Source organism: Barbus barbus, assembly GCF_936440315.1.
Source record: "Barbus barbus genome assembly, chromosome: 40".
NCBI lineage: Eukaryota > Metazoa > Chordata > Actinopteri > Cypriniformes > Cyprinidae > Barbus > Barbus barbus.
The window spans coordinates 25,550,065-25,563,558 of NC_136718.1; the positions used below are offsets into that span (position 1 = coordinate 25,550,065).

Genomic DNA, 13,494 nt, shown 5'->3' on the forward strand with positions numbered 1-13,494 from the left:
CCTAATAAAGCCACATAGAGCTGATAGTGAGATCATGTTGAAGAGCTGGTTGAATACACTTTTTTTAATTGTGATTTTACAGTAACAACAATAACGTAGCTAACAATATTGTTTTTGTAAACTATAGATACCATAGTAAATTCTTAGCACTGTACCAAAACCTAGTGAGCTGCCTACCTAGACAGCATAAGACCTATAAATCATTAGCAGTGTCTCAGAGCAAGCCGATCACAGAATCCGTAAAATGTGATGTGCCAAACAAAAGCTAGATTTTGCATACTCACAAAAGTTTTCAGATTTATAAAAAAGAATATAGTTGACCACATTCCTTTACACTTTTATTCATAAAGGATGAATAAAAAAATAAATGAACAGCATAGACAGCACTATAGTTACAATATTATGCTGCTGTCACTTAATACACAGATCTAATATAAACATGTGATTTCTTTCACAGACATAACCGACTGTGTTTTTGTAACTTGTGTGTATTTGACAGTTTAAGCGCAATAAGACATGAAAGAGAACTTAGTGTAGTTCTCACATGCATGTGACAGCTGCTTTCTGTGCACGTGCTTCAGATGTGTGCACTCAGAAAATCATGTATCAGAAGTTTAAACTAATATGGCTTTAAAACTTACAATTTTAGTGCAATCATCAAAACCAAACAGATGTTTTTAGCGGAGTACCTGAGGTATGAGCTGTAAAGGCACAGCCCTATTCTGCCAAAGAGGGTGGGGAACAGCAGCTCATTTGCATTTAAAGACACATGCATGAAAACAGCGTTTCTTCCACTCAAAATAGGCTTTTTCAAAATGATATAATAAATGATCTGTGGGGTATTTTGAGCGGAAACTTCACAGACACATTCTGGGGACACTTGAGACTTATATTACATCTTGGGAAAAGGGGCGTAATAGGTCTGCTAAATGAATAAAAGTAAAGAACAATAAATGTAAACTACATTTCAGAGGTGTTCTGGAGCAGTAAGGGTTGGATTATGGTGCAGAGGTTCATCTCAGCGGATGTTGTATAATGTTCACGCAGAGAGCCTGCTATAGAATGCGTTTAGCCCCCGAAAACCAGTTCCAAAAGGTCTTTGAAGCTCAAAGTTCATTCATCTTTTACGGCCCTCCAAGCTGCGCGCCAGGTGCGCTAGGACCCGCTCGCCTTTCCTCAGCCCGCATATTTCCTCTCCGAGGGGAAAGCCGGAGGAATGGAAAAACGGAGCTCAGGGAGGGAAGGGGGGCACGGAATGAAAGGATGGAATGTGGGGCTCCGGGAATGTTTAGACCGGTCTGGATAATTGAGTGTATTTGGAACAAGAAAAGACAAACTTTGTTCCTGGGGTGTGCAGGAATGTACTCAAGGATGTCTAGAGAACGATTCCAGCCGCGCTCGACGGAAAGATGGAAAGACTGAGGAATGTCCATAGAAAGAGGAATTCCAGCCGTGCGCACAAACAGCTCTAAAATTCTTTCTAAAAATGGAGAGTTCCTCATGCGTAAAAAACAATTCACATCCCATATCAATATGCTCTTAAAAATAAAGGTTCCAAATGGGAGTTGTCACAACAATGCAATAAAAGAATCATTTTGGGCTCGGTGTACATGAAGAATATTTTGATCATCTGAAGAATCATTTTCCACTAGTGCAATGGAAAGGTTTGATGGATGTTAAAGGATAATATTTAATATTAAATACTTAATATTATAGATTGGACCGCACTGACACAGAACAAAACTGTCTTCTGTTAGCTGTTCTCAGAACTGTGGCTAAGGTTCTCCCAACGTTCTTCCAGTAACCTTAATAGAACGTTCGTTCAAAGTTACCGGGTCTTAGTTCTAAAAACTTAAGCACAAAAAAAAAGTTATTCATGGAATGTTTTAGTTTGAAATGTTTTAGTTTTTAAATGTTTCAGAACGTTCAGAGAACAGTCAAAAGTAACATTCCCCTTCCCAAAATGAAAAAAAAAAAAATGGAATGTTCCGAGAAAAAAACTGGACATTCAGAAATAATGTTTCCATTACATTAGCAAAACATTGTTTTAAAAAATATATATTTTTGTTAGCTGGGTTATAGCTGAATCAAATTGGTTTCACAGTTGACTATTTTTAGATTGTATTTTTGTGCAGTGGATATTTCAAAGGTCTGACGGTTTAGTTTTGGGGCGGTCGGTGGCAGTGTGTCAGTTGCTATAGATGTGACACTAATGATTGAAACGAATGCAACACGTTGCACTGGAGCTGTTCAGTCATGACGTCAGTCTGTTAGTTCTCCATGGGTTCCCTCAGGAATTTCCTGTGGGTTTAAGTGGCTATATAAGGACTACAGTGTTTGAAGCACATACTTGTGATCCTTATTTAGCAACTTATGTTTAAAAAAAACACAGCGGCTTCAAAATTCATATTTGAGCTATGACTGTACTGTATGACTCTTCAAGTCATTTCAACCACAGACCGTATACTGTAAACCCCAAACCACTGCTATATAAAACAAAACACATGTAAATGCTCATTCATTCTCTATACAACATTGGTGAAGAATCAATAACATTTGCATGGCATATTAGATTTAAAAAATGATGTAAGATTAAATCTTCATTAATTATTAACAGACCAAACATCATTTAGACCATTTTTAATTTTTATTTCTAGTTTTCAGCATAATCAGTGATTGATAGTTAGTGACTAATAAATGGCACCGTTTAATGGGCCTCTAAAAAAGTAACTGTAACTTATTTTTTATTTATTGTTTAGATATTTACTTATCTTTTAAAAATCAAATTAAAAGTCAGAAATGTGAAGGTTAATAATTAGACAAAAACACCTAACTATAATTGCATAACTTCTTTTCTTCAGAATTGAATGTCTTTAAGTCAGAAGTCAGAAAGAGCTTTATTCCTTGCACATACAAGGAATTTATTTTAGTGTCACATGCTTCCAGTACACGGAGACAAGAACAACAACACAGAGCATGAAAAATAAGATGAGAACAAAAATACACATATGCAAATATAAATAAACAAAAAATAGAAAAATAAATAGAAAATAAAATAAATTGTATGTACAGTTGTGCTGTAGACAGAATAGAATAGCAATAGAATAAGATGTATGGATGCACTACTCTTAAATACAGAGTGTAAGAAATTGATTGATTGATTTTTTTTCAAATTTTTGAATGGAAAGGTTGTGAGGGTTACAATTGAGACTATGTAATTTAAAAAAACAACTTTTTATTTAATGTACTATTATCTACTGTCCTGTTAGATACCAACAAAAAATATTAGAAGTAAAATGTTATATTATTTATTAATAATAACAAAAATACTAATGACAGTTACATTTTTACATTTTTTTTTTAGACAATTAATAAATATCGTGTGTGATCATTCATGACTTCAATTTTTTACAAACATCGCAAAAAAAAAGAAAAATAAACAGATAGCTAGTTTATACAGATATACAACGATGTGAAATCGTTTCATTTAAATAGCTTAAAAAGAAACAAATTTCAGATTTGGTACATTTTTTTGTTTGTTGTACCCTTCTCTTATCACATTGGTGCGCGTCGCGTCGGGCGCGTCCGTGACGTCATCAGCACGCTGTTCTTTTCGCCCTTTCAGATTTGGAGACGGGATGCGCGTGCAGAACCACAACAGAGAACAACAACAAACAAACAGTCCTTCAATAAACACGACGCGCAGAGTGCGGTGAGAGAGTGAAGCGATGGCTGGGCTGATGTCTGGGTTTGGCTGCTTTACGCACGCCGTGGTGCGCGCGGTGCCGCAGTCTCTGGCCAGAGGCGCGCTGAGGACCGGCGGTCTGGAGGTGGACCTGCTCAAAGCGCAGGAAGAGCATGGAAAATACGTGTCGGTTCTGAAGCACCGGCTCGGGCTGGAGGTGCTGGAGCTGCCCGCGGACGAGGCGCTGCCGGACTGCGTGTTCGTGGAGGACGCGGCGGTGGTGTGCGGCGACACGGCGCTCGTCTCCAGACCCGGAGCCCAGAGCAGGAGGAGTGAGGTAAAGAACCGAGCAGAACAAAACACAACGGGTTCCCATGCGCTCCAGAGTATCATTTACGTTCTGCATTAAGAGGGAATCATTTTAAATGTTTCTGTGAAGAATATTTCTCATATGTGACCCTGCACCACAAAACCAGTCTTAAGTGTCAATTTTTCAAAATTGATTTTTATTTAAATGAGATTCAACTATTTGAAAATCTGGAATCTAAGGGTGAAAAAAAATCGAAATATTGAGAAAATCTCCTTTAAAGTTGTTCAAATGAAGTTCTTAGCAATGCATATTACTAATCAAAAATGAAGCTTTGATATATTTACGGTAGGAAATTTACTAAATATCTTCACGAAACATGATCTTTACTTAATATCCTAATGATTTGTTGGCAAATGTATTTTTGGCTGTTGCTACAAATATACTCCAGCGACTTAAGACTGGTTTTGTGCTCCAGGGACACATATTGTTGTGAATGTTCAACAAGCCATCCAACTAAAATGAGCAAAGTTTGCCCTTGAGGTCAAGGGTCATTTTTGAGATTTCTCCTTATCACCAATGAAAAAGAAAAAAAACACACACAAAGTAACTTGACATTATCATTGAAGACCAGCAATAAAACATAATAATGGCAATATATACATGTCACAGTCAGACATGCCCCTTTGCCAGCTGTGATGCCTGGTTACTGGTTTAAACTTGGTCCAGGTTTTTAAAAGATGTTTGGGTCAGCACACCTTAATACTGTAGCTTCAACAATTGATTGCCAATTCAGTGTCAATGCTTGAATAAACTGACAGCTTGGACGCTCAGATTATGCAGAGCTGTAATAGCTGCTAATGCTGGATATTTTGATGAATAGAACATTTAAGTTTTTATAAACTGTTTAAGTAATAAAATATGTTTTCATAGTTTGTGTTCTCCCTTATCAGTGCAAAATTATCACAAATTAAAAGGGATTCATGCCAATATTGTCCAAAACCTACTTTTCTAGGGCGTTTCCAAACCTTTGGAGGGCAGTGTATATTTAACCCTAAAAGAGGCAACATACCCTGGGGGAGACAAACATTTGAGAAACTGTGGGGAGAAGCAGTGTAGGTCTTATTTCTTGGTTTCATTTTGAAAGGCTGTTTGTTGTGAATATTTAGTGAATATTTTATTTTTTTCGCTCGCGGGAAGAATTTAAAACTGCATGGCCGCCTGTAGTGGGAAATCTACTCGCCCTCCAATAAAAGTTGATCTAGTTCACATATTTACACATGTTGGAGGGGACTTACCTGTTTAAAAAGTTATTCAGCATTAGCTTATTAGGTTTACATTACAATTTTATGAATGAAATGCATTGATAAACAAGTGTTCTGTTTTTAGTGAATGTATACGCCCAAAGGGACAAAAATAAGAGTCAAATTTGAAAAAAAAAAAAATCATGAAATTGTATTATTTGAGATCCAATAAGATGTAAAATAGAAATAAATTAATTTGCTGATGTCTCTTTATGGATTTGCCCTTTTTAGGTATATATATTTAAGATTTTTCTCTGTAAAAAAAATTATTGCACGCAATATTGATTAACTTTACACATTATGCATTGTCATTTTTTTCAGATTGATTTAATGGTCTTACTAGTAATAATAATAATTATTATTATTATTGCTATTAAGGCCATTTTTATCACTCTGGAAAAAAATACATTGAATTAAAAAATGTAGTAACATTAATTTCTAAAAAAAAAAAAAAAAAACTGTTGCTTATGCCATTATATATATATATGCAATGTGTTTTGAGGTCTTTTTGGGGGTTCATATTACGTTCAGTAACTTGTTTCAACTTGTGAAAATTGTTTGTGGTTTGATGCATGTGTGCATGTTGTGCATTGACTGAACAACTTCTGATCAAGGGTGACTTTCACTAAACCATCGTTAGCTAACTATAGTCGTTAGTTCCATTGAACTCTTGGTAATGATGGAACTTGCGACCATAGTTGCTTTTGGGAAACGCATCCCTGATTGCTTTCAAGCAAGCGTTTTATTAGCGTTAGATGAGACTGTTAATGCAATAAAATCACTAAACATGAAAAAGTTATTTGTGCATGTGATTTTCATAGGGATTACTTTTAGTTTACCCTGTAACATTTTATATGCATTTGATAGCTGTATCATTCATTTCTTAAAATGCATCATGTTTCTTTCTGGTAAAGTTACAGGAATTTGTGCAAACATTAATCCAGCTAAACTGCTAAATAATTTTTCAAGTGCACCGTCAGCAGCTGTGTACACTCAACTGCATGCAGTAAACGCATAGGTGTTTCCTATAATGACTGCTGTACAGGAAAGGGTTAAATCACAGCAGCACATGCCAGTCATTCATAATACAGTATAAGTTTCTGAGATGTGCATTAAAGCATTTGTGTTTAGGCAGCATCCTGTAGAGAGATTTGAAAGTCATATTTGCCTTTTGTGATGTAAAAACAATTCTATGTGACTGCGAAGCTGTTGCAATATGTTTCTGTTGGTTGCTAAAGTGTTGTTAGGGGTTGCTATGCAGTTAAAACGGTTGCTTGTTGAAATAGATCATTTAATTGGGTAATGTTTGGTCATTTTAGCCATAAGAGTCTTTGAAACGTATCCAGGAGTTTTGGATGAACTGAATGTGTTTTGTTTAGTCGTTTCATGGAGACGCCTGCATCAATATTTACTCAAACCACTTTGCTGCACGCTGCTTTGTTTTTGTGATGTCATTGATATCTTATTTACTTATCTCTAAATATCACTGAATGATTTCACATTAGGGCTGCACGATAATGGTCTAGCTGATGATCACGATTATTCTATCAAAAGGATAAATGCAACATTTCATGTGTCCTTTAACCAGCCTCCACTGACTATACACTGACTTCATTTAACCAACTATGATCATATAAATCTCATGGTTTTGGTTAGTGTTTTGTGATCTGTTATTACATTAGATTTTCTAAGTGACAATTTCTTCGCAAATGAGACAAGCCACTCAGATCGCGCAGTAAATTTGCACAAAGATCGTTAATACACCGAAAACCAACATTTCAACTGATTAACATTATGAAAACTGTAGAAACTCCTAATATAACTGCCTATAATTCCAATATATGTACATTTTCCCCATTGTATTGCCACATAGCAAAAGTGCATTTGTTCCTCAGACACAATAAGTTTGATCATGGCAGATTTGGTTACACAAACAGCACAAATGACTTGTGAAAAACACACATTGGCTGTATGAGACTTTCATGCAAGCAGAATATGGCTAAACTCCAGCACATGTATGTTTTCATATCATCAGCGCTTGTTCCGCCATCAGTTAAAACTAAAATAAAAAAGTTCAATAAAAATTTAAAAAGAACAGCATTTATTCAGAATGGAAAACAATATAAATCTTTACTATCACTTTTTATCCATTTAACACATCCTTGCGGAATAAAAGTAATAATTTCTTTATAAAAAAAGAAAAGAAAACATTTACTGACTTTGTGTTTATCAAAGAATCAAAGAAAAAGTATCACAGGTCCTAACAAATATTAAACGGCACATTTGTTTCCAACATGGATTATAAATCAGCTATTTTTAGAATGATTTCTGAAGGATCATGTGACACTGAAGAGTTATGATGCTGAAAATCCAGCTTTGAATTATATTTTAAATTAAAATGGAAAACTGTTATTTTTAATTGCAGTAATATTTCACAAAATTACTTTTTTCTGTATTTTTGATCAAGCCTTGATGAGCATAAGAAACTTATTTTAATTTTTTTTTATTATGTATAGTTGCGGTTTTCATTTTTCTTGCAATTCTTTTTTATTATTTTAGTGCAGATATTTTTCTCTGTTCATTTTCTTGCATTAGATCTCGTTGATGCTTTCAATCGTTCTTTAGGAGCGTCTGTAGTTGTGTGTTTTTCTGTGCGCGTCTCCCTGTGGGATGAAGGTGGTCCGGAGGGATCTGCTGTGTGTCTGACGCTGGATCTGAGCTTTAAATGTTGTGATGCTTTTTGAGAAGCGTCTGAATCCAGCACTGGTGGACTGCAGACACAAATCTGGATGAATTTAATGTCTTTTGCATTGATTTGTGTGTCAGTAGGGCATAGAGTGCTTCAGTTTGTCTCACAGCCAGAATTTAAAGCCATTTTTAAGTGATTGAGCCATAAAGTGATTATTTTTTGTTTACTATAAGGGTTTTTAATGTGAATTTTGAATGCAGTGAATAGGCGTTTTCTCATAATGACTGCTGTATATCAGAATATGACCGAGATGATGATTGTGCATTAATGTAACTGTGTTTAGGCATCATCCTATAGTGAGTTTTGACGGTTATATTTGCCTTTTCTAATGTGAAAGCAATGCAGTGGAGTTGCTGAGCTGTTGTGATGGGTTGCTAGATAGTTACTAAGGTGTTGTTAGGTTGTTACTAAGGTGTAGCTAGGTAGTTGCTAAGATGTTGATGGGGTTTGCTATGCAATTGCCAATGTGTCATTAGGCGTTTCTAGGGAGTTGGTAAGGTATTGTTAGAAATTGCTAGGTCGTTGTCCTTAGGGGTTGCTAAGTAGTTGCCAAGGTGTTGTTAGGGCATGAGGTGACCATAGGGGTTGCTTGGTAGTTTCTAAGATGTTGTTTTGGGTTGCTTGGTAGTTGGCTAGATGTCGGTAGGGGTTTGCTTGGGAGTTGCTAGGGTCTCATAAAAGTTGCTAGGCAGTTGCCAAGGTGTCATTACGGGTTGATAGGGTGTTGTTAGATGCTGCTAAGTAGTTGACAGGGTGTCATTAGGGGTTGCTAAGGTGTTGTTAGACCTTGCTTAAGTAGTTGCCAAGGTGTTTTTGGGGTTGCTAAGATGTCATTTGGAGTTGCAAGGCATTTGGGTGTTGTTAGGGGTTGCTTGACGGTTGTTGCGACAGTGTTTTAAAAAAAAAATGTATTGTTAGAAATTGCAAGGTAGCTGTCCTTAGGGGTAGCTAAGTAGTTGCCAAGGTGTCATTAGGGGTTGCTAGGTAGTTGCTGAAGTGCCGGTAAGGGGGTTGTAGGTAGTTACCAAGGTGCTGTTAGGGGTTGCTAGGTAGCTGCCAAGGTGTTGTTAGGGGTTGCTAGGCAGTTGTTGCTACAGAGTTGTTGGGAGTGGCTAGGCAGTTGTTGCTAAGGTGTTGCTAGGCAGTTGTCAAGGTGTTATCAGGAGTTACTTGGCAGTTTCTAATGCATTTGGAACAGTTGCTTGTTCTGCTGGATGCAGACATGTTCCAGTTTTACTGGATGAACGTTGGTCTTGTTTTCATGAACATCAGAATGAATTTGGTTTTATCTGAAAGTGTGGATCAAATATGCATTTTCATACGTTCTTGTACAGGTTTTGATCAGTTCATGCCCATGTGACTGTGCTGTTGTCAGCTCTAGTAGTGTTCGAGTTGTTACTCTAATGGTTTTGTTAGCTCTGTTTTCTCTCTCAGGGGTAAAATTGAGCTTTAAGATTAGCTGCACTTGACGGATTGTCTAAATGTTTCTTAACGATGTTGGCAAAGTCAAGAAACCCTATTACAAACCTCTAACAGTATGTACTAACTAAATTACATTGTGTGCGTCATCCTGCAGCAAGCCCAGTCCAGACTAGTTTTGCATTGGCAAATCATTGCATTTAGGCTTTATGTGTGATTGTTTTCCTCAGGTGAGCCCTGATTTGTTTAGCAGCAATGTTTGGGAAACTCAGGCCTTGTTGCATCACTGTGGTTTTCAGGTCAAACTTGAGTCGTTGTCATTTTAAAAGCTCAATTCACAGAAAAGGTCAGATTACAGCACGAAAGCGGTTAGATCTACTTTTGCTGTAATAATTGCATCACCCGCGGCGTTCGCTGAAATGTATATCTGAATAAACATAGGGGCTGCAAAAAACTCTTGGATGGAGTTATTTAGGTCATGGCAATCTCTGAATGCAGTTTGGCCGAAATCAGAAGCACATTTTGGTGGGCACAACGGGGGTTGCATGGAAGGGACCATTCCTCTTAAATCTTGCAGAACATTCTTTAGCCTTCACATGCCGTAGCCAAGCGAAGTGCACAGTTAGATGTTTATAAAACTGTCGGCATTGCCCTGAAAAGCTGTTTGGGTGACAAAAGAAGTGTTTTTGATTGTGTGTCAGATGTAAAACTGTTGCCATGCGAGCAGCAGCTGACATTCTCGTATCAACTATTGATCTTTGGCCTCTGTGGAGTTGGTGGTTAGATATTAACACATTAGCGCTATCTTGTGTAAATAGATGTATGCATAAGCAAAAGGCTGTTTTGCAGTTATTTTGCCATGGTTTAGACGTGATCCTCTAAAAAAATGACTTTAGAAAGATGGCATGATGTTATTTTCCCACAGAGATTGGTAGGTCTGTTAGGTAAATCTGTTGACTTTAGCAATCTTTGCTGCATTCTTTTAGTATCTATATTCCTAGGGCGCTATATTGTTCATTTCCAGAGATACTGGAATCTCAATGTGGCTCTAAGAGTAAATTTGCATATCAAAACAGCTGCATAGAACATGCCTGTTTGAGTACCATAAATATTCTTTTATTAGTTTGCATGCCCGTAACTCAAGAATTATTTTGAGCACATTGTTGACAGAGTGCATGCACATATATATAACACATTCTCGCTCTCTGTTTGCACAGTGCTCCATGTTGCTTTCACATGTCAATTGTTGCTCATATTGCAACTGCAGCCATGCACAACAGCTGAGAGACACTAAATATCTTTCGTCATCTGCCTCAGAGCTTGCTTGTGTGTGTGTGTGTGTGTGTGTGTGTGTGCTTCGTGTGTATTGATTAGTCTTAACACACACACTTGCTGCTCACTGTGGCATGACTGATGTGTGGTGACAGATGTGTCGATTGAAAGCACAACTTTGACCCCCACCACTGACCTTGCGCTACTGAAATGTGACCCTGGAGCACAAAACCATAGTCATAAGTGTAAATTTTTAGAAATTTATATTTATACATCATCTGAAAGCTGAATAAATAATCTTTCCATTGATGTATGGTTTGTTAGGATTGGACAATATTTGGCAGAGATACAAATATCTGAAAATCTGGAATCTGAGGGAGCAAAAAAAATCTAAATATTGAGAAAATCTCCTTTAAAGTTGTTCAAATGAAGTTCTTAGCAATGCATATGACTAATCAAAAATGAAGTTTTGATATATTTATGGTAAGAAATTTACAAAATATCTCCATGGAACATGATCTTTACTTAATATCCTAATGATTTTTGGCATAAAAAAAAATCAATAATTTTGACCCGTATTTTTGGCTGTTGCTACAAATATACCCCAGCGACTTAAGACTGGTTTTGTTCTCCAGGGTCACATTTATAGTTTTTTTACCTTTTTGTTTTATTTTTGCATGCATTTAATTTGCGCCTTCATATGAGGAACTACATTTATCCGAGTCGTTAACTGCAGTGTTGAATATATTTTACAATACAATATAATTGCAAAACAAATATAATGCATCATGCAACTATAGCCTAATATTTGCAATAAATTTTCCTTCCAAAATGCGACGTATTTGGATAAAAAAAATGGCAAGTTCTGAAATTTCTAAGTGAAACAAAAAATTCTGCATTTTTACAATGACATTTACTGTAAATCAGCATGAAACATCAATAACGCATAACCTTCTTTATACTGTGAGCTTGTGCATTTTTAGAAAATTTTACAGCTCTGTTTAGTTTGATTAGAGCTGCAGAAATGACACTTTAAATTAAAATATATTCAGAATTGATGAAAACATGCATTAAGCAACTATTTGCAATCCAATTTACTTCCAAAATGTCTTTTCCAATTGTCCAAAATGCATGTCTGCAATGCATAAACTTTCTTAGTTAAACAAAAAATTCTGCGGTTTCATCTCTTTAGAATGACATTTACTGTAAATCAGCATGAAACTTTAATAATTCAATCTTTATGCATGAAATGTATTTGAAACTTGGTATTTAATGCATGCAACAACAACAACAACAAACCATTAGTGCAACAACAATGTTTGCTTTCAGCTTTATCCAATTTCCTCTTGCACATGTTGGAAACTCCTCAACAGAACTCGTTCTGACGGCTGGACTCATGTTTTAGATTGATTTTGGCATCAAACGCAGAGTTCATCCCTGAGATTTCCGTAGCTTTTCCAGATCTGCTGTCCTGCATCAGGTGTGTTTATTCTCAGTCTGATCTGATCTGATCTGACTTCACTCTCGACCCCACCGCTCCGCGTCCGTCAGTCCTTTGAAGATCACTGGCGACTCTCTCTTGGTAACTCTAATGCTATTCTAATGGGACCAGATTGGTATTGCAAACATTTCCTAACATACAGAAGCTCACACAGGCCATGCATTATTAATATTCATCTGTCTTGGTTACATAAACAATCCAATCTACTAACATTTGTTGTTGTTAGATCACTTTCAGTTCTGAATTCCCTTTAGAACAGAATGTCCATCTGTGTGGCGTTTACCATCGTGCGTTCAGATAAACACTGAATCCTGATCAATTAAATGGAGAAAAAAGTTTAACAGGAAATTTGTCGTTTGGCCTTTTGACGTTTGGTTTAATGGGAACCATGTATTTTCTGGTCCTAATAGTGCAGTGAAGCTCACAGATGAGATGATTGCGCTTGCTGGACAGAGTCCTTTTCTTTGTTTTTTTAAGCTGTCAGTTTTTTAAAGAAAGTTTGATGACGTTTTGATGTGGAAAAGAAGGGAAATTCTGCCAGGAGTCTGATGAAATTTACTTCTGACATTAAAAAGCTCATATTAAGTTATGGTTGATAAGCTGGACTGGATTTTGAGCTGTTCTGTTGTATTTTTTTAGATGGAGCGTATTTGGAAAAACGGGAAACAGGGTTATTATCATTAACTAAAACTATTTAAAAAAATATTTATTGAAATAAACATTCATCAAAATATTTTTTCTGTTAGTTGCCAAAGCAAGACTCCTAATTTTTATTTACTAAAAAAACCAAAATTACTAAAATTTCTAATAAAATGAAGAACTAAAATTGAAATAAAATTAATGAAAAGCTATATAGACTTTAAAAAAATCCAAAAACGAATCAAATATAACAAATTTTAAACTTTTTAATAAAATGACTAAAAGTACTACAATCAGTACTAAAATGACTTAAACTAAAAGTTAAATAAAAATGAATTAAACTATATAGACCTTTTTGTTTAAAACCCCAAAAACGAATAAAATTGACCATAACTTAAACTTTGTATTTCTAATTTTCATTTACTAAAATGACTAAAAGTACTAAAATCCATACTACAATGACTTAAACTAAAAGTGAAATAAAATAAACTATATTTAAATTAAAATTAAACTTATTTTGACTGACCAAAAAAAGACAAAAAATACTAAAATTAGTTCTAAAATGACTACAGCTAAAATAAAATGAATAAAAAAATACAGACATGTTTTAAAAATCCA

General features: G+C 35.8%; 1 protein-coding gene across 2 annotated transcripts in view; it reads left to right on the forward strand.

The window, feature by feature from the left end:
* Positions 1-13,494, forward strand: part of LOC306859702 (N(G),N(G)-dimethylarginine dimethylaminohydrolase 1-like) — a 74,410-nt gene that overhangs the window by 5,085 nt on the left and 55,831 nt on the right. The window contains exon 1 of one of the 2 annotated variants that reach the window (XM_079400897.1): positions 3,582-4,022. The exons of the other annotated variant lie outside the window; for it this stretch is intronic. Within the exon in view, the coding sequence (XP_079257023.1) occupies positions 3,729-4,022 (294 nt within the window). The 5' untranslated portion in view covers positions 3,582-3,728. Of the gene's footprint in view, positions 1-3,581; positions 4,023-13,494 lie in introns of those variants that run through there. 2 annotated transcript variants of the gene reach the window in all.